This window comes from Camelina sativa, chromosome 18, assembly GCF_030686135.1.
Source record: "Camelina sativa cultivar CO46 ecotype springtype chromosome 18, ASM3068613v1".
Classification (NCBI taxonomy): Eukaryota; Viridiplantae; Streptophyta; class Magnoliopsida; order Brassicales; family Brassicaceae; genus Camelina; species Camelina sativa.
Genome location: NC_141897.1, coordinates 5,747,905 through 5,767,877, shown reverse-complemented (window position 1 = coordinate 5,767,877; position 19,973 = coordinate 5,747,905). Strand labels below are relative to the sequence as shown.

Genomic DNA, 19,973 nt, shown 5'->3' with positions numbered 1-19,973 from the left:
CGGAGGCAAAGACATTATTATCAAGTATACAACTACTCTGTAGAGGTTATGGCTATTGTTCGATGATCTTCGAAGGTGATTGTGAGAATCTGATTAATTTAGTTAATGGCCGACTTCATAATGCTTCACTCACAAATCTACTGCGTGATATATAGTTATGGCTTTTGAAATTTCAACGTTTCGTGTATTTTTACAAATAGGAAAATAATGTAGCTGCTCATTCTCTTGCTAAAATGGGTTGTTAAACAATGAATTGTTATGTTGAGTCTATATCAAAACCAGATTGGTTAATTGAATTTCTTTGTACTAACTTTGGTTAAATTAATAGAAATCTATTTGCGTTAATAAAATAAAAGTGTGGAAATGTACAATACTTCACAGTATTTATTGGTAGGATATTTTAAATTCTAAAAATGATAAAAGATTTGAAATTTTGAGATTGTCTATAATCGTATTGAACAAAGAAAACATGCTATAAAAGTCTCAAATAATTGAGACTTCCCGTTTGATGATTTATGTATTCCGCGGTGTATAGAAAAAATCAATAAACCTAATCAGTCTACTCTTAACCCAATTAAAAAACAAACCACCGTTTTAAACACCGTTTCAGTCGCGTGTTGCAGAGCGCAGAACCTTCCACCGACACGTGTCATACCCACAGGTCCGTCTCACGCTTCCCTATCGCTTTTTTTTTTTTTTTCTTTTTCTCCAAGGCGTCTTCCTCACCAATTTTTTTTCTTCTTCTTTTTTACCAGAACCTTCTTCTTCACCTCATCTTCGAAGATCCCCTCAGGTTCTTATTTTTTTTTTTTTTTTTGTCTCTCTTCTCTCGATTGATAACGAAATCAAAGTTTGTACCGTTTCGTTCCGTTGATAAGGTTTCCGATTGTACCGATTCTCTCTAATTTCAATTAACGACTGTTTATGTGAAATGCGTAATCTATCGGAATCTGAAGTTTTGCTATAACCATAGCTGGATGATGAACGGAACTTGTTTTTGTATTTGACTTTTTCTTTTTGGTTGTTGTTTCTGATTGATTGATTACCAGTAATGGCGTCGTCAACTACTTTGATTTGTGATACCGAAGCCTGGAAGGATTTGAAGGTATTATTAGTCTTCTGTTCTTAGTTTGTTTGTCAATGGTGGTTGTTTCGAGAAGAGTGATTTGGGATTGTTTTTGGTAATTTTGGCAGGGACATGTAGAAGATATTAAGAAGACTCATTTGCGTGATTTGATGAGTGATGCCAACAGATGCCAGTCTATGATGATGTATGTCTTCTTTCTTATCTCTATTGCTATTATAGAGAAGGTGGAGATTTTTGTTTTATGCCTTGGCATGTGTTTTGTTATAAGTGATTCATGAGTTCCCATTTCTATGTGGTTTGATTTTTTCAGGGAATTTGACGGGCTGTTCTTGGATTATTCTCGTCAGCGTGCAACTATTGAGACGATGGACAAGCTTTTGAAATTGGCAAAGGTGAGAGCAGGATGTTTATTGGCAGATTTTCATACGACTGCAACGAATTTTTTACTGGAGATTTTAATCACTTGGTTCTGTATACAGGCAGCTCAGTTGGCAGAGAAGATCAGCAGAATGTTCAGTGGGGATCATGTGAGTTATACATTGACAAGTATATATAGGAAGATATTGGAATAGCTCTTAATCTCAGTTTGATTCTATCAAATGAAACTTCTTATTATAGTGTTACATATTAGAAAATATAAATGAAGACATTTCTATTCCTAGAGATTTGAAATTCCATCTCCTTTGGTATAGGGATATAGACGTTTTTTCTCATCTCTGGCGTCTGATTTTTTCCTTGCGTAACTTTCTGAATGGCTTCCTCAGATTAACAGTACGGAGAACAGGTCAGTTCTTCATGCTGCGCTCCGTGCTCCAAAAGATGCAGTTATTAAGGCTGATGGAAAGAATGTGGTGCCGGAAGTGTGGAACGTTCTAGATAAGATCAAGGATTTTTCTGAGAAAATTCGCTCTGGTTCATGGGTAATTTGTACATGCCACTTGAAAGTCTACCTCTAAAGTTATCATCTCTATGTATTAAGTTTTCTGCACTAATTGACAGGTTGGAGCTACGGGCAAACCACTGAAAGATGTCGTTGCAGTTGGTATTGGTGGCAGCTTCTTAGGTCCACTGTTTGTGCACACGGCTATTCAAACAGGTGGCTGCATCTAGTCTTGGTACCTAGCCTCTTGCTAGTTTTCTTTCTAGCTTGTGTAATTCAAATTTATGCTTTTATACATGTTCATTCTCAGATCCAGAAGCTCTAGAGAGTGCTAAAGGACGCCAGCTGCGATTGTAAGAATTATGTATTTTTTTCTGTACTTTCTCTGTTTATTCCCTGATGGCTTTGGTTGTTTTGAATGCTTGTCTTCATTGATATGCTTACGGTTTAAATTTTCTGCTGAAGGTCCACAGAAACTCCTAATTTATGTGTTCTTTTACCACTAGTGTCACATACTCCTTGTTTATCTAATTTTCGGGTAACTTAGTAAGAGGCGACTGTATTGAACTTGTTAGCATCTAGTTATTCATCTTGGATTCCATTCTTGGTTATTTTTATATTTTTTTTTCTTGTGGCAGTCTATGTTTACACCTCAATTTAATGTGTATCTTTTTTTTGCAGCCTTGCAAATATTGATCCTGTTGATGTTGCGAGAAGTATCAATGGACTAAATCCAGAAACCACTTTAGGTTCATGCTCAAACCTATCTATAAATGCACCTTTATCATTTCCATTTATGGGTTTTACTCTAAATAATCTTGAGGATATTTATAACTCCAGTGGTGGTGGTCTCAAAAACATTTACAACCGCTGAAACAATGCTGAACGCTAGAACATTGAGGGAATGGATTACAACTGCTCTTGGGTTAGTATTTCTGGCATTCTAAATCTTGTTTTGTTAGAAACTTACAATAACCATGGCCAGAGATGTGCCGCTCTCTTCAACTCCTCGTTTTGGCTGCTCTCAGTGATGTAGTAATGAATTTGCTCATATTTCGGCTACGTGCATTGCATGTTGTTTTTCCTGTTTGTACATGTCTATGGAAAGTATTTGTGACACCCTATTGTAGACGATAAACATTATCGTCAGAGGAAATCTTTTATGCTTTTACATTTACTAGCAATTTTGCTCAAAATATAATCTGTTATTCTTTATTCTACCCATGTTTTGGATATCGTGAATGAACAACATTCATCTAACATGGGATAACTTAACAGGGCGTCGGCTGTTGCAAAACACATGGTTGCTGTCAGCACTAATCTTGCGGTATGTATTTGCCATAGTTTCTTTGGGGACATTATTATTTTTGTGTTGTCCATCTTAGGAAAGTTAAACCGAATACAGAGACTTGAGCCTTTCTGACTATGTAATGGATGGACATGTTAATCTAATCTTAAACTGAATTATCTACCAGGTTTATTGGACAATGGTAGTCTCCATGTTCTAGGATTTATTATTTATTTCTACTTCCTTGAACATTTTCATATTCAGAAAGTCAGGAACATGTTTACACTCTGGATGTTTTGTTTAACAGTTAGTGGAGAAGTTCGGTATTGACCCAAACAATGCATTTGCATTTTGGGATTGGGTCGGCGGAAGGTACAGTGGTAAGTTCTTGTCTGTTTTTTTGTTGGATTCATTTTCTCTCCCATATCCATTTACTTAAGTCTTTATCTGAAATTCTGCTTGCAGTTTGCAGTGCTGTTGGAGTCTTACCTTTGTCGCTGCAGTATGGCTTCTCTGTGGTTGAGAAGTACGGTAGCTTCTATTTATTATCCTTCTCATAAAATGTCTTTGGCATAGGAAGTAATACATATCTGTCTTCAGAGATTTATTTAAATAAGCTTGCAGATGTACTGGTTCTAACTATAAAGCCTCAGGAAATATATTGATGTATATTCTGTTTTATGTTTTCCCATATCAGAATGATTTCTTCCTTTCTCTTGTGTTCCCGTTAATGGAATGTTATATGTTTCTAAATCCAAAAGAAACCTTCTTAAAGGACGCAGTTGATATTTAGTCTTTTCTATTTTGTATTGCAGGTTTTTGAAGGGAGCTTCAAGCATCGATCAGCATTTCCAGTCCACACCATTTGAGAAGAATATTCCTGTGAGTGCTTTATTTTGATAATCGCCGAGAGTAACTTAAATTCTTCCTTCGACAATGTGTATGTGTGGTGTGTGAGATAATATAGAATCACTCTCCATGAAGCAGCCCTTATACTCATTTGATAGCAAGCATTTCCGTTAACTCCCAGTATAGATTCCCATATGTTAGTATCTACTGTAGTCAAGGCTCTGTGAGAGGTTGATTTGGTGACTTCTAACGATTTCAGGTGCTTTTAGGGTTGTTGAGTGTCTGGAATGTATCGTTTCTTGGATATCCTGCCAGGGTAAGCGTTGACTACTTCTACATCAGGCTGAAATTTTTCTCGGATTAAGATGTTCAGCCTCCATTAACATCCTTTGGTTTTCTCAGGCCATCTTACCTTACTCTCAAGCCCTTGAGAAATTTGCTCCGCACATTCAACAGGCATGTGAATTGGGTTTCCCTTTTGTCTCCTTAACCTTTGCTTCTTCATATCTATTTTTGACATTAAAAATTAATTTTTTTTACTGGGACCAATTGTTTGATTTCAGGTTAGTATGGAAAGTAATGGAAAGGGAGTCTCAATTGATGGTCTGCCTCTCCCGTATGAGACTGGTGAGATTGATTTTGGTGAACCTGGAACAAATGGTCAACACAGCTTTTACCAACTAATTCACCAGGTACATGCTACACATAGATTTCTCTGGAATTTTGGACTGGGTTTTAGCAAGTTCTCAACGCATGATAAGCTAACGAGAAATGCATTACATCTTTCTTAATGATGTTTTAGGGACGTGTAATCCCTTGTGATTTTATTGGCATTGTGAAGAGTCAGCAACCTGTATACCTGAAGGGTAGGCATTTCCATTTCTGTTGCTGTAAATTTGACTTGAGTTCTTTTTTGTGTATTCCCGTTCTTAAATTCTGAATTTGATTGACAGGAGAGGTGGTCAGTAACCATGACGAGTTAATGTCCAACTTTTTTGCCCAGCCTGATGCGCTTGCATATGGGAAAGTAAGACATTACATTTGGTCATTCGGGATAAATAGACTGATATATGACTAAGGTTCCGTTGTAAAACAAACTTTTTGGTTTTTCCTTTGTAGACACCTGAACAGTTGCAGAAAGAGAACGTTTCGGAAAATCTCATTCCCCACAAGGTAAAAAATATGGTCTTGGATCAATATTAGAAAAAAGGACTTCTATGTTTTTCAGTATAATCACGTATAAATTGTTGTAATTTTCCACAGACATTCTCCGGCAATCGACCTTCTCTAAGCCTTCTACTTCCAGAATTGACTGCTTACAGTGTTGGCCAGGTCTGTCTCTATTTCAGGTTTATCAGTACAGTCTTTAAGGTTATTGCTATAAAAGCTGACATTTTTGTATATGTATTGTTTTCAGTTGTTGGCAATCTATGAACACAGAGTTGCAGTTCAAGGCTTTGTGTGGGGTATCAATTCGTTTGACCAGTGGGGAGTTGAGCTAGGAAAAGTTTTGGCTACTCAGGTGAGGAAGCAGCTTCATTCATCACGCACTCAAGGAACGGCTCTCGAGGGATTCAATTACAGTACCACAACACTTTTGAAACGATATCTCGAGGTATGATTCTGTAAAGGCTCTAACATTCTCAAATTTCGTTCATGGCTTTGCCTAAAACCGTCTCTCAAACACTCTTCCAGACAAGTTCCGAGCCGCAGATCTGATGAACAAGCCCCTGTTTCTCCGCCTTCAACCAATCGCGAACCATTGGAGCATTTTTCACGCTTGTTTTTTTTTTTTTGCAACTGTCCCTAATCAGTATACTTCATCGGCACTCATAAATCATCTAAAAGTGAGTTCTAATAATCCAAACCCCATAGGTTCAGAACTGGGAGCATATTATTAGATGAGCTTTTTTTTAATTAATTTATATGCTCATAAAAGGTTTAACAATATTTCACAGCCTTTTTGTATCCTAATTACCAAATCAGGACGAGGATGAGAACACAACCGCTTCAGAAAATAAGTTACTCCTTGCTCAACTTCAATACTGTTTACACAATTAGTGGTTTAGTACTAAAAAGTTCACTGCAATGCATGTATAAAATATGAAGTGATGAGTTTACAACTCTGGTTTGCTTATCACACCACGATTGAAATTTTGTTTCTTTCTGAGAATGGTAGTTCGCGACCATGATTGTCGGCGCATGACCCCATCATGTGCACGAGTTGTGTCCAGAGTCAATGATATGACCATGTGATTGTGCTTTTTGTGTTAGCAGTCATTTACTTTGGTGGGTGACAGCCTCTAAAATCGATAAACGCTCAAAACATATATTTCATAAACTTTATCACTTGTAATCCAAGTAAACAACCTAAAGATGCTAAGCTAGTGTTGAAAGTGCAACAGAGCTCTGAAGGCAATAAGTAGCTGTGAGGTAGTTCAGAGGGCTGATATGCTGACGTGGCGTGACGTGCTGATAAGATACGTGAGAAGGAAGGAAAAAGAGATCAAGATATATTCGAAGATATTGGGAGTATATTTTATAGGAAAAGATAAGGGAAGATATTTGCTTAGAGATAAGAAATATTTCCTTTTAGTTAAGATTCACAAAGATCTAGGTTAGAGATCGTTTGTGAGGTTATAAAAGGACGAGGGCTAGCCGCAAAAAGAGTCAGCACTCATGGGATTAAGTTTGAGAGTTTTGTAAACCTTCGAGCAAATACAAAAAGCTTTGAAGGTGAGTGTGTGTAGTATACTCTTTTAGGTCTACACAAGGTGTTGTGTTAGATAGATAGGAGAGTGAGCTTTGTTTTTCAAGTCTTTTAGATCTACACAAGGTGTTGTGTTAGATAGATAGGAGAGTGAGCTTTGTTTTTCAAGTCTTTTAGATCTACACAAGCGTTTGCTTGGCGCATTCCAAGTGTAGTTTTTGTGTGTTGTGTTATCTCTATACCTTTACAATTGGTATCAGAGCAGACACCTGATAAAAAGTCTGATATCTTTTTCAACAGGTGAGATCTTGCGACTAGGGTATGGAGAAATCACTGGAGGTTGTTACGCTACAAGGGCCATTGAAACTGGATCCGGAATGTTTCGGTTACTGGAAAGTATCGATCCAGCAGGTCATCTCAAGCATTGACATGGAAGCTTGGTTTGCAGTGGAGGATGGTTGGACTCATCCAACTGATAAGAATGAAGATGGTGAATTGGTGCAAAAACATAGAAAGAAGTGGACAGCTGAAGAAAAGGCTGAGGCCAAACACAATTCGCAGGTGTTGTCAGTCATCTTCAAATCTCTGCCGAGAGATATTTTCAACCAAGTTCAAGGTTGTGTGTCGGCTAAAGAGGAGTGGGACATTCTGGTCGTGACTTTTGAAGGAACTTGTAGAGTTAGGCGCACAAGACTGGACAATCTTGTGTCAGACTTTGAGAATCTGCAAATGATTGAAACCGAATCTGTGGCAGACTATAGCAGCCGGTTGAGTGGTATTGCTCAAGAGTCTGTCGTTTTGGGTAAACGATACAAGGACAAAAAACTGGTCAAGAAATTTCTTAGAAGTTTACCTGACAAGTTTCAACCGCACAGGTCTGCAATTGATGTGTCTCTCAATTATGATGAGCTCAAGTTCAATCAAGTCGTTGGGATAATGCAGGCGTTTGAGATGCAACTAAAGAAGAAAGAGAAAATGAATGCTAAGTCATTTGCTCTTAAAGCTGCAGAAGAACAGAAGCTTGTTGAATCACAGGAGCTTGAAGACGAAGAGAAGGTCGGTCTGTTGGTTAAGAAGTATTTTCGCAAGATGGAAAGAGGTCAGCGGAAGGGAACTCCATCACTTGCAAGTGCAGATTCTGCCAAGGGTTTCAGGAAGAATGATAAGTCAGAACGCCAGTGTGCTGAGTGTGAAGGATATGGTCATTGCAAGGCTGAGTGCCCAAACAACAAACGGAAGCAATCTCTGAAATGCTATGGATGCAAGGGTTTTGGTCATACCAAGACTGATTGTCCCTCCCAAGGAAGTAATCAGAAGTCCTACATCACATGGAGTGAAAGTGATTCTGATGAAGAAGATAACAAAGGTGAAATTATGAACAACTTTGTGGCTCTGCTGTGGAGTAATCGAGGAAGATGAAGAAAATGAAGTTCTCTTGTTGAAAGAAGACATTGACAAGACAATTGAGTCAGACTCAGATGGGGAGGAGCCCGACTTGTCGATGGAAGATCAGATAAGTCTTCTTATTCAGACTATTGTGCAAAAGACTCAAGATAACAGTGAGTTGTCTGCCGAAAGAGATACGCTTCAGATGAACATTGCAATGTTGGATAAGGAACTAAGTGAAGAAAAAACCAAGTCTCTGCGTCTTGAGAAGCAATTGGAAGAACAGCTGAAGAGCATCAGGATGCTGAGTAAAGGAGCTAAAGATCTGGACTTCTTGCTCAGTACTGGAAAATCAAGCACTGCAAAGTGGGGTCTGGGTTATCAGAGAATCAGCTCTGACAAGTCCACATAGTTTGTTAAAGGGCATAACCCTGAACCAAAACTCAAAGCACAACCTGTTGCACCAAACGGACATCATAATCAGGTCCCTAAGGTAAACCTGCATCCTAGGCAGATGTTTGTGCAGCGTGAGGTTCCGGGGAGGCAGACGTATGGTCCACAGAGCTATCCCCAGGCTGCTCAGCGACCTGTTGGTCTCAGCAGGAGAAGAGGATGCTGGTACTGTGGTCATCTAAATCACTACAAGGCTCAGTGCTTCAAGTTTCAGAATCGTGTGACAAATCTAGTGCAGAATGGTAGCTTCTACCCAGCTGTTAGAAGAGTTAAGCAAGGGTATGTCAGAAAAGATGATCTCTACTATCATGTTGCGTACACAACAGATAGAACTGAAGTTGATCAGGCCAAGTGGTATTTTGACAGCAGATGTTCTAGACATATGACAAGGGCTCTCGACAATTTGTCTCACATAGAAGATGTTGCTGCTGGAAGAGTCACGTTTGGAGATGGAGGAAAGGGGACAATTCGAGGGAAGGGTACAACTAGTGGTGACACTCAACCCCAACTGAATGATGTGTTCCTGGTAGATGGATTGAAGGCCAATCTGATCAGTGTCAGTCAATTGTGTGATGAGGGCTTAGATGTTACTTTCACCAAGAAGGATTGCAAAGCTGTTGATCAACAAAGGTCTGTTAGACTCAGAGGTAAACGATCTGGGAATAATTGCTATATGTAGAAATCAGAAATGTCATGTTTTAATGCCACTGTTGAGTTAGACACAGAGCTGTGGCACCAGAAACTTGGTCATTTGAATGTGCGCACAATGTTGAAATTGGCAAACCAAGAAGTTGTACGCGGACTGCCAAAGCTGAAGGGTGATCCACACTTTGTATGTGGTCCATGCAACAAGGGAAAACAGATCAAAACATCCCATGGGTCTCTGACAGATATTCGCACAAGTCATGCTTTACAGTTGGTTCACATGGATCTGATGGGGCCTATACAAGTTCAGAGCATATCTGGTCGACGATTCCTTTTCATGATGGTGGATGACTACACTCGCTACACCTGGGTAAGGTTTCTTCATGATAAATCTGATACTCTTGAATATTTTCGTATTCTTGCCTTGCAGATTAAAAGTGAGAAGTGATCAATCGAGACAATTCGAAGCGATCATGGTGGTGAGTTTCAAAACGACAAGTTTGAGCAATTCTATGGACATCAAGGCATTACTCATCAGTACTCTGCACCAAGAATGCCATAACAGAATGGTGTTGTTGAACGTAAGAACAGAACGCTGCAAGAAATGGCACGAGCTAAGCTACATGGAAATCAAGTGCCTCATCGGTTCTGGGATGAAGCTGTGAACACAGCCTGCTACATCATCAATCGTGTGCATGTTCGCCCAGGGACCAGCAAGACTCCCTATGAGCTTTGGAAAGGGAAGTCTCCAACTGTGCACTATTTACATGTGTTTGGATGCCTGTGTTATATTCTAAATCATAAGGATCAGTTGGGTAAGTTTGACTCTAAAAGTGATGAAGGTATCTTTCTGGGTTATTCTGGACATAGCACTGCCTTTCGTGTCTACAACAAACGTCTGATATCCATTCAGGAGACTGTCAATGTAGTTTTTGACGACACCTCTTTCCTGCGAGTGGCATTGGTGCCTATTGTCTCCGACACGGACCTGGTAACTGATGCTGAGAAGTCTGTGCCAGAAGCTGTCAGTCCTGTTGTCTCTGACAGGCCTGTATCACCATCTGGTTCAGATCCTATGCCTTCTCAGGTTCATAGGAATCACTCCTCTACTGATGTTATAGGTGCGATTCAGGGGGGTAGAGTTACTAGAGGGAAGCAAATTGATTTTTCTCAGTTGGCTGGGAAGAAACAAAAGGCTGTCGTTCCGGAGTCTGTCTCTCAGGACTCTGATGTAGAGCAATTTGCATGTTTTGTCTCTTCCATTGAGCCTAAGAATCACGAGGAGGCGCTTCGTGATGAGTTCTGGGTTGCTGCTATGCAAGATGAGTTGAAACAATTTAAACGAAGTGATGTTTGGGATCTCACTCAGCGTCCTGCTGACGTCAACGTCGTAGGAACAAAGTGGATATTCAAGAATAAGAGTGATGCTAGTGGCTGCATTGTGAGGAACAAAGCAAGGTTGGTAGCTCAAGGTTATTTTCAAATTGAGGGAATTGACTTTGATGAAACCTTTGCTTCAGTGGCAAGGTTGGAGTCAATCAGGTTTATGTTCGGTATGGCGGAGGAGGCTTAAGTTCACTTTGCATCAAATGGATGTTAAAAGTGCCTTTCTAAATGGGATACTGCAAGAGGAGGTTTATGTTGAGCAACCAAAAGGCTTTGAGAATTCGCAGCACCCTGAGCATGTTAATCGTCTGAAGAAAGCCTTGTATGGTCTAAAGCAGGCACCACGAGCATGGTATGAGAGATTGACTACATTTCTGATGGATCACGCATACAGTCGAGGAAGTGTTGACAAAACGTTATTTGTTCTCAACAACAACAATAATCTGATGTTTGTTCAGATCTATGTGGATGACATTGTCTTTGGTTCCACGTGTCAGCCTCTTGTAAAACAATTTGTGGAAAGCATGTCTCAGGAATTCAAAATGAGTATGGTGGGAGAGTTAAGGTACTTTTTGGGATTGCAAGTTGAACAATCAGCTGATGGAATCTTTGTATCTCAAAGTACTTATGCTAAGGAGCTTGTACAACGCTTTGGCTTTGATAAGATTAAAGAAGCAAAGATCCCAATGGGTGCAAACGAAAAACTCTCCAAGGATGAAGAAGGGGAGGATGTAGATGAGAGACTATACAGAGGAATGATTGGAAGTCTGTTGTATTTGACTGCTAGTCGGCCAGGCATATGTTTGTCAGTTGGGATCTGTGCACGCTATCAAGCCAAGCCCAAGTTGTCGCATTTACTGGTTGTAAAGAAGATCATCAAGTACATGAAAGGGACATTGGACTTTGGCATCTATTCTACCAAGGATACCAACACCGTTCTGAGTGGATATTGTGATGATGATTGGGCAGGTTCTGTGGATGATCGTCGTAGCACAAGTGGAGATTGCTTCTTCATGGGCAACAATCTGATCTCATGGCACAACAAGAAACAAAACAGTGTCTCTCTATCAACTGCTGAAGCTGAGTACATTGCGCTAGGAAGCTGTTGCACACAACTTCTATGGATGCGACAAATGGCTTCTGATTATGGTATGGATTCTGATACTCTTTTAATTCATTGCGATAACTTGAGTGCAATCAATATTTCAAAGAATCCTGTTCAGCATTCACGAACCAAACATATAGATATTAGACACCACTTTGTTTGTGAGCTAGTTGAGGCGAAACTGATCGAAATTGACCATGTGAGCACTGATTCGCAGTTAGCTGATTTGTTTACCAAGCCTCTGGACTTCAACAAATTTGTAAATCTGAGGAAGTCCATTGGTGTTTGTGAGTTCTAACCTGTTTTACCTAAGATGTGTTGATCAGAGAAAGGAACATGTACTAGAACAGGTCATGGAAATCCTAGAATAGATAGAAGATCAGCACTCTGAACGCAACCGTGGGAAATAGCTGCGTGTCATGCCGGTCTATTCATCCTGTCAAATGTTATCATGTTTTAAGGAGGTCAAAGAGCTGTGAAGAGACACAAAAGTACATCCTCAATAGGAAAACTTTGTTTGGGGACAAGTATGATATCAGTGATTGACAATGCTCATGATGTCACTGTGTTCATGTCTGTGAAACAGCTAACAAAAGGCTGAGACATATATAGATATAATATATATATATATATATATATATATGTGTGTGTGTGTGCTTTTCAAAGAGAGAATCTCCAGCTGCCTTAACATGTTGGGTTGGATTGCAGACTAAAGGCAGGCAGTGTGAAAGACTACCCACGGGCATTAGGTCACTGATTTTCAACAATTCAAAAGGTTGTGATAGCTCTTGGCAAATGTTCTGAACAAGTGGTTGACACAACAAAGGTATGGTTAGTATCGTGTTCTGTATTTTGGTTTTAATAAAAAATATAAAAAAGAAAAAAAAAATCTCGATTATGCTCACATGTGTTTTTTCTCGATCTGGGTGCCTTTATGTTCATAGTTTAGTGGATGTGTGTATCTGATGTGTTTGATTCATGAACAGATTCAGTTTCCTTTAAAGGGGTGAAGGATGTGATTTATTAGGATCTTGTGATAAATGCAATTGAGATTAAAAAGGGAAAAAGATTCGATGTACCATAACAGATTCATTGAGTGTTTTTAGGATTGACATGGTTAATCGGCCAAAGCTCAAAAGCCCCAATAAGTTTCATGAGGATGTATAAAAGGAGCGGCTAGGGTTTTGAGTTTCTCTCATCCTTGCGATTTCAGATCTTTGTCGATTAAGCTTCTAATTCTTTTTTTCTCTCTTCTGATTTTGCTCTATAACTCGTGATCACCATGAAATCTGTGTTTAGCGGTTTTCATTATGATTCTAGCTCAGATGAGGAGCTTCACACCCTTCCGTCAGCCCTACCTCCGCCGTCTCCCTATGTTCCGATTGATCCTACAACGGCGATGGTCGTCTACGAACCCCATGATGAATCAACTACAGCACCTCCGGTGCCTGAGAATCCTTCTCCCAGGCCGATGTCTATTGAAGCAGATCAAGACATATGCAACTCTTCGTCTTCTCTACCAAGAAGGACAAGATCACGCTTTCCGGTGATTGATCTGACCGGTGATGTTCCTGTGCCTTCTCTGTCAAATCAGGGAATCTCATCCCGACTGCGTAAACGACAAACATCTGCTGAGCCTGATAACATGGAGTCCAAACGTCCTCACAGTGTCAAAGAGAAGGCTGCGACAACCTCTCGAGGAGCGAGTTCGAGGGATTTTGATCGCAAGCGATTCGAGTCGTTTGAAGCCTCGCGCAGGTACGATTTCTTCGCTTCAAGGAATCTTTCTCCAGAGGTCTGTTTCTCTCTAGGGGCTGATGATCAGGCTAGGGAGTTGATTGCTAGGGCTGGGCTGCTGAAAACCATCACACAAGTGTTAACCTTTGATTTAGAGGTCGTGTATGAATTCTGGGCCAATTTTCCCATGGTTAAGGTCGAGGGGGAGTCGGTTGATGTTCTTGTTCGGGACTATGTGTATGAGTTCTCTCCTAGATGTATCAATGCTCTGTTTGGCCTCCAGTCTGTTGATGTTCGTGAACAGAGACAACAGACGGCTGTTATCTTGGAAGAGGATCTTGTACTGTTCATGTCAGATGGAAAAATCAAATCCTGCAAGCAGTTGGTGGCTACAGCCATTAAGAATCCAGTCATCAAGGACCTCCATAAAATTTGCTGCAGCAACTGGTCTCCCACGGTGAACACCGGTTATATCTCCACGAACAGGGCAATGGTGATCTACATGATCATGCATCAGATTCCTTTTGACTATGGAAGGATGGTCTATGATCAGATCATACAGTTGGGATTGCAAGCTCAGTCAGGATCCGTCTACCGTTTCCCAGTCTCATCTATCAGCTCTTGGAAGCCCAGCGACCTGTTCCATGTCTTAAGCCGGTAGACACGAAGAAGACCAAGGGTAAGAAGACTGCTTCACATCCAACGGAGTCTCATCTTAGAGCTGGAACGTCTGCAGAGCGCAAAGCCATCCGGTTGGTCTTGATGCTTATTCGTTGATCGGTTAACCTGCTGTTGCTTTTGAGAATTGTGATGCACTGTTGGTACAGTTGTGTTTGCTTTTGGTTTGTTTATGCTTGTGTATGTGTCAGCAGGTTAAATACGATGGATGCTTGTTTGTCAAGTTCAGTCAAAAAGGGGGAGATTGAAAGTGCAACAGAGCTCTGAAGGCAACAAGTAGCTGTGAGGTAGTTCAAAGGGCTGATATGCTGACGTGGCGTGACGTGCTGACGTGGAGAAATATTGTGGACACAATGACAAGATGCGTGAGAAGGAAGGAAGAAGAGATCAAGATATACTCGAAGATATTGAGAGTATATTTTATAGGAAAAGATAAGGAAATATATTTGCTTAGAGATAAGGAATATTTTCTGTTAGTTAGGATTCACAAATATCTAGGTTAGAGATCGTTTGTGAGGTTATAAAATAACGAGGGCTAGCCGCAAAAAGAGTCAGCACTTGTGGGATTAAGTTTGAGAGTTTTGTAAACCTTCAAGCAAATACAAAAAGCTTTGAAGGTGAATGTGTGTAGTTTACTCTTTTAGATCTACACAAGGTGTTGTGTTAGATAGATAGGAGATTGAGCTTTGTTTTTCAAGTCTTATAAGAAATGAGGGTTTTTATAAAATTGATTCAAAACGTTTGCTTGACGTGTTCCAAGTGTAGTTTTTGTGTGTTGTGTTATCTCTATACCTTTACAAGTGTGACGTTTCTATAGGAGTTTCGACCTGTCCTACGTAGAAACTTTAATAATTGCAAAGTTTTGGGGTTTGTCCTTGCTTTCCAAAACTAGCCTAATAAAACAAGATATTCAACTTATATTGCGTTCCGCGTTCATGCAACAACATCAACACCCAACCGACTAATGGCGCTTCTATCGGGCCTGTTGTGTTAAGGGATGTTGCCCGTGTCCGAATCAACTGAATGTTTTCATTAACTTATCATGTGGGACTGTTGAAGTTAGTTAATTAGTGGCTTTGTCAAAAACAAACAGTTAAATTTTGGGAATTTTTGAAAAATCCCTTACTCTTTTTCAAAAATACTCCTTTCATATATTTATTTTTAAAAATAACCCTTTTTATATATGAAAAATTATAAAGTTTTATATAGTTTGCAAGGTACTTCTAGATAATAACTACTACTTGAAGACTCGATCGAAATATTTATAAAGTTTTAAAAGGTTTTAAAATATTTTATAAGGTTTTTAAAAGGTTTACAAGGTTTTTAAAAGATATTTTTACTCTATTTATAAAATATATATAAAATTTTACACATATATAAAGGTAATTTGTGTATATTCTTATAAGCATATACACATATTTGGAAATTTTCAAAATTTTAGTGGTTTTTTTTTATAAAGTTTGAGATTTTCGACACTCTTTGTTTTTATTTCACGGTGTACATATGGCTTCCATGTTCAAATTCAAAAAATTTTAGTTAGGTGTGTTCAATCAGGATTTTGATTCGGTTTCAGATTTTCAGTTTATGAATAATGGTATACAGCCTAATACAATTACAATTACTAAACTGATACTGAATTTATTAATCATTTCAGTATGCTTTTTGCTTGCTTGCACATTGTTAAATAGAGTTACAATTTTGTCTCCCATATTGTCTCCTTGAGCAAAATTTGAACCGAGAGATAACCGACTAAATTCTCCTAACCGAACTGAAAATAACTGAATAGTGGTTTGAACCGAACCGACTACCCTAATGCGGTGCGCTAAACAATTTGTTTATTGCTCTTCATAAATGACTTGGCTGGTGTATGAGAGATCTCTTTTTAAGTTAAAAATTTGTGGGATCTTGTGTAGTAGCATAGATTGAAGTTATTTTTTTTTTGTATGTTGGTACTAGATAAGGTCCGCGTTCATATGCAGGTAAAAACAATAAAAAAATCAATAATAATTCAAATATGAGTGACTATACATTTTAATGATTTTTTTTAAAACATGTTTGAAATACACTATATCTATCTTTAATACAATTTAACAATTTGTACCATCAAAACAAACCATATTTCATACTTTATCTTAAATGGATTTTAGCTACAAAATTATATCAAACACAATCTATGCATCTTAGTCTTTATCATAATAAGAATTGAAATATTTGGAAATAAACAAAAAGTAATTGATAAAAAAAGGAAAATCACTAAGTTTTTGAAAAAACAAACTTATATAAACACACACACACACATATATATATATATATATATATCCTTGTCCTAAGTAATAATTTAGCTCATGTCAAAAAAATTAAAATATATATGCATAATACGTTAACATATGTGTTGAGTTACATAAACACACACACACACACACATATATATATATATATAGGATAAGCTTGGTCTCATAATAAAATTTTGAAAATATGAGATCTTTTATATGGATTAGCTTGGAGTATAATTTTTGTGTAATTTTACTTTATAATATGAAAAATCATCATAAATGCTATAGTTATTTTCAAATCATTTACTAATCGTTATCTACTGGATTTTAGAGGATTTATACTCTTTTTTACTGGATTTACAGGACTTATACTCATTTATACTCGTTTTTTTCTCAGTTTATACTCGTTTTCTCATATTCGTTTTCTCATACTCGTTTTTCAAATCGATTACTACTCGTTTTTTCCTGGATTTACAGGATTTATACTCATTTATACTCGTTTTTTCTCAGTTTATACTCGTTTTCTCATACTCGTTTTTCAAATCGATTACTACTCGTTTTCTACTGGATTGAATAGGATTTAATACTCGTTTTCTATTAGATTATGCAGGATGGTTTCACAAGCTCAGCGGAAAGCCAAGGCAAATGCTTCACCTAAGCGTAAGAAGAGAAAGCTTCAGCCTCACAACAAGCCAGCTGGTGGGTTTTGTTGTTTTTAGGACATTTTCTTATAATTATCTTTATACTTTTTTAAAATGGTTAAAACTAACTTTTTATTTTCTACATTAGCAAAATCTCTAATCATTAAAATTGACGCATGTCACAATCGTATGAGTTACCAACTTTGAAACCCAAACTTTACAACCATATTGGAGTGTTTGGATAGATTTGGTTTCGATTTAGATTAGAAGTTTAGTCAATTATATCCTTAACAGATTGGTGTTTTATTTTGGTTTTTTTTCTTTGTTCGGATTCGGATTTGGTTTATCGAATATAGAAAAAATAATCCATTTAAACCATATATTAAGATATAGTTTATTTTTTTGAATCTAAGACCATGTGCATTGGTTAGTCTCTCACCAAGTTTCTCATTAACAAAAAAAATAATAAATAAGATATAAAATAATATTTTTTATCGTAAAAGTTTCTCAAAACAACGGATAAAGTTTCTCAAAGATTCTCATTTTAAAATCAACTTTTATGAGAAACTCTCACAATAAAAAAATATTATACTATATTTTATTATTATTTTTTAAAGGGAGAAACTTTTGTAAGAAACTCCCAATGCACATTGATATATCATGGTTTTTACGGTTTTTAACTTGTGCTTTTTGAGTCTTTTGATTTGTTTTCTATGATGTTTTTGAGTCTTTACAGGTTTTCGAGGACTTTGGCACGAATGAAGCGAAATGAAGCAATTTGGATCATTTTGGAGCATTTAACTGGAGGAAATCAATTTAGAGTCGGTTTAGAGGGACATTGTCGACCGACACCACCTGGGTGGAGGCCGACAACGATGCAAGGTGACATAGAGCCTTCAAATTTGGAAGTTTTACAAATTTACCCGAAGTTTTCTACAATTGCAACACAAGCCCCTGACATGTTTTAGAACATATCTATATAGTGTTTTTAGGTTTTAGAAACACTGAAGTTTTATTCTAAGCAGCTTTTTGAGAAAGAGGTATTGAGAGCTTTTGGGAGAGATGAATCTGAACTTTTGTAGAGAGAAGATTTCTAAACTCACTCTTTTACTTTTGATATCTATTGTTTATTATTCATAAAAGATGTCTTGTTCTTCATTAACCAGTAGTTTGCTTGTTAGGTTCAAGTTTTTTCACAGGGTTTTTATGGTTTATTAGATCTGTTATTTTTAGGGTTCATTATCTTTTATGATCTTCATATTTGGTTGTTCTTCATATTAGTTCTTGATTGATTACCTAGAATTAATAACTTAGGAAAATAAATTGATACGAGAATATAATTGATTTTCATGATTAAACCATTGATGAGCAAAATTACTTCTTGCAAAGTGATTTGATTTGGTAATTTTGTGAACAATCGAAACCTGTTATTAAAGCTGATTTTTAACCTTGGATTTTACGAAGAGATTTGGATTTTCTAGTTTTGAATTTAGATAATATTTGCAGTGAGAACTGATTTATTTTACAAAAGATTTTAGAGTTCTAGATCCGATTTTATTTGCTTGAATCCTAATTAATTTATTGATTTAATATTTTCTAATTACCTGAGAAATTCTCTAGACCTAGTTTTTTAATCTTCTGAATTTACAACACTTTTATTTTAGTATTTTGCATTGCTTTAATTTCAATTCAAATTAATATGTTTAGCGTAATTATAAAACTCTATAATTTATTGTGTTTGATCTTAAGTCTCTGTGGATTCAACCTCTAATTACTACAATGATCTCTTAATTTGAAAGAATAGCTCCAGGATTTAATTTAAGCATATCACACATGCCCTAGCATTTCAGTTTGGATCGGTTTATCCGAGTTGAACACCCCTAGTGTCAATTAGTATATGATAGGATACCTCTTAAAATCAATATCTTTAGTATTTTGTAAGGGGAAAATTTGCAAGAGAGGCTAGCTAATGCCTTGTGTTCATTATTAGGGAAGAAGGAGATGCATGACATGGAGATCAAGCTTATTCTATCGAGTATTTCTTACTTCTTTGTGTTTTCTTTGGTCAATTTTTAAGTTTGGACTTTAATTTTGATTGTCAGAAAAGGAGATTTTTTTTTTAATTTCTGTTTTGTATTCCCTATTAAAAGTAGTTTTTGAGTATTTGGTATTTTTAAAATTGATGAGATTACCTTCAGAATTTATGAAATATGTGTTTTGGCATTTTAATGCATGATTTTATCATTTTTTAAAAAGATATTTTCTTATATTTGTAATCAAATTTCATGATTTAAAGAGTGTTGTTTAAAAAAATTAGATTGATCGAGTGTTACAATAAACGAGATACTTTTGAATTTTACATTCATTTTTTTTTTTTGGACAAAAGTATACTTCATTCATTCAAGCCAAAACAAGTACAAAGAAGCAAACAAAGATCAATACTAGAACTCTTTCAAGAGACTGATAGGTAACATAGATAGAGTAAAACGACCATAGATCCATACATCGGAGACAAGAACAAGATAGCAGCTTGTCACAGGCGATTGAATAGTGAGTCGAAACCAATTCCACGAAGATTGCAGGAGATTGTTGAATGGTCACATTCCAAATAGGAGATAGTGACGTTGATAAGGGATCCTTGGCCTTGGTCAGCAAGGAGGTTGAAGGTCTAGCAAATGCTCTCTCTATTGAAGAGGATAGTTGCAACAAAGGTTTCTTAGACGGATAAAAAGGTTTTGGGATTAGCACTAGAAGACTAAGATTTTCTTTCACCAGGATTAGATGATTGTATTTGTCTAAACTAACTATTGGTTTCAAAACAAAGTGAGGAAGGAGTCTTCGGCCATTCTCAACAA

At 37.3% G+C, this 19,973-nt stretch overlaps 1 protein-coding gene across 3 annotated transcripts; it reads left to right on the top strand.

Annotated features, from left to right (window-relative positions):
- The first annotated feature begins 427 nt into the window (after nucleotides 1–427).
- LOC104760691 (glucose-6-phosphate isomerase, cytosolic-like) lies at nucleotides 428–6,054 on the top strand. Of its 3 annotated transcripts, none has more exons than XM_087498657.1 (24): nucleotides 428–661; nucleotides 756–793; nucleotides 1,050–1,105; nucleotides 1,195–1,271; nucleotides 1,398–1,479; nucleotides 1,567–1,614; nucleotides 1,852–2,007; nucleotides 2,087–2,183; nucleotides 2,278–2,320; nucleotides 2,649–2,716; nucleotides 2,808–2,892; nucleotides 3,246–3,294; nucleotides 3,563–3,635; nucleotides 3,721–3,781; nucleotides 4,071–4,137; nucleotides 4,364–4,420; nucleotides 4,507–4,560; nucleotides 4,668–4,796; nucleotides 4,907–4,970; nucleotides 5,058–5,131; nucleotides 5,224–5,277; nucleotides 5,368–5,436; nucleotides 5,522–5,719; nucleotides 5,800–6,054. In XM_087498657.1, the coding sequence occupies exons 3-24, from the start codon at nucleotides 1,052–1,054 to the stop codon at nucleotides 5,821–5,823; spliced, it is 1,683 nt and encodes a 560-aa protein (XP_087354783.1). In that variant the 5' UTR covers nucleotides 428–661; nucleotides 756–793; nucleotides 1,050–1,051; the 3' UTR covers nucleotides 5,824–6,054. The 3 variants fall into 3 exon arrangements, with proteins under 3 accessions (XP_087354783.1, XP_087354784.1, XP_087354782.1); XM_087498658.1 differs by having other exon boundaries at nucleotides 525–661; nucleotides 756–878; XM_087498656.1 differs by lacking the exon at nucleotides 428–661 and having other exon boundaries at nucleotides 687–793.
- The last annotated feature ends 13,919 nt before the right edge of the window (nucleotides 6,055–19,973 follow it).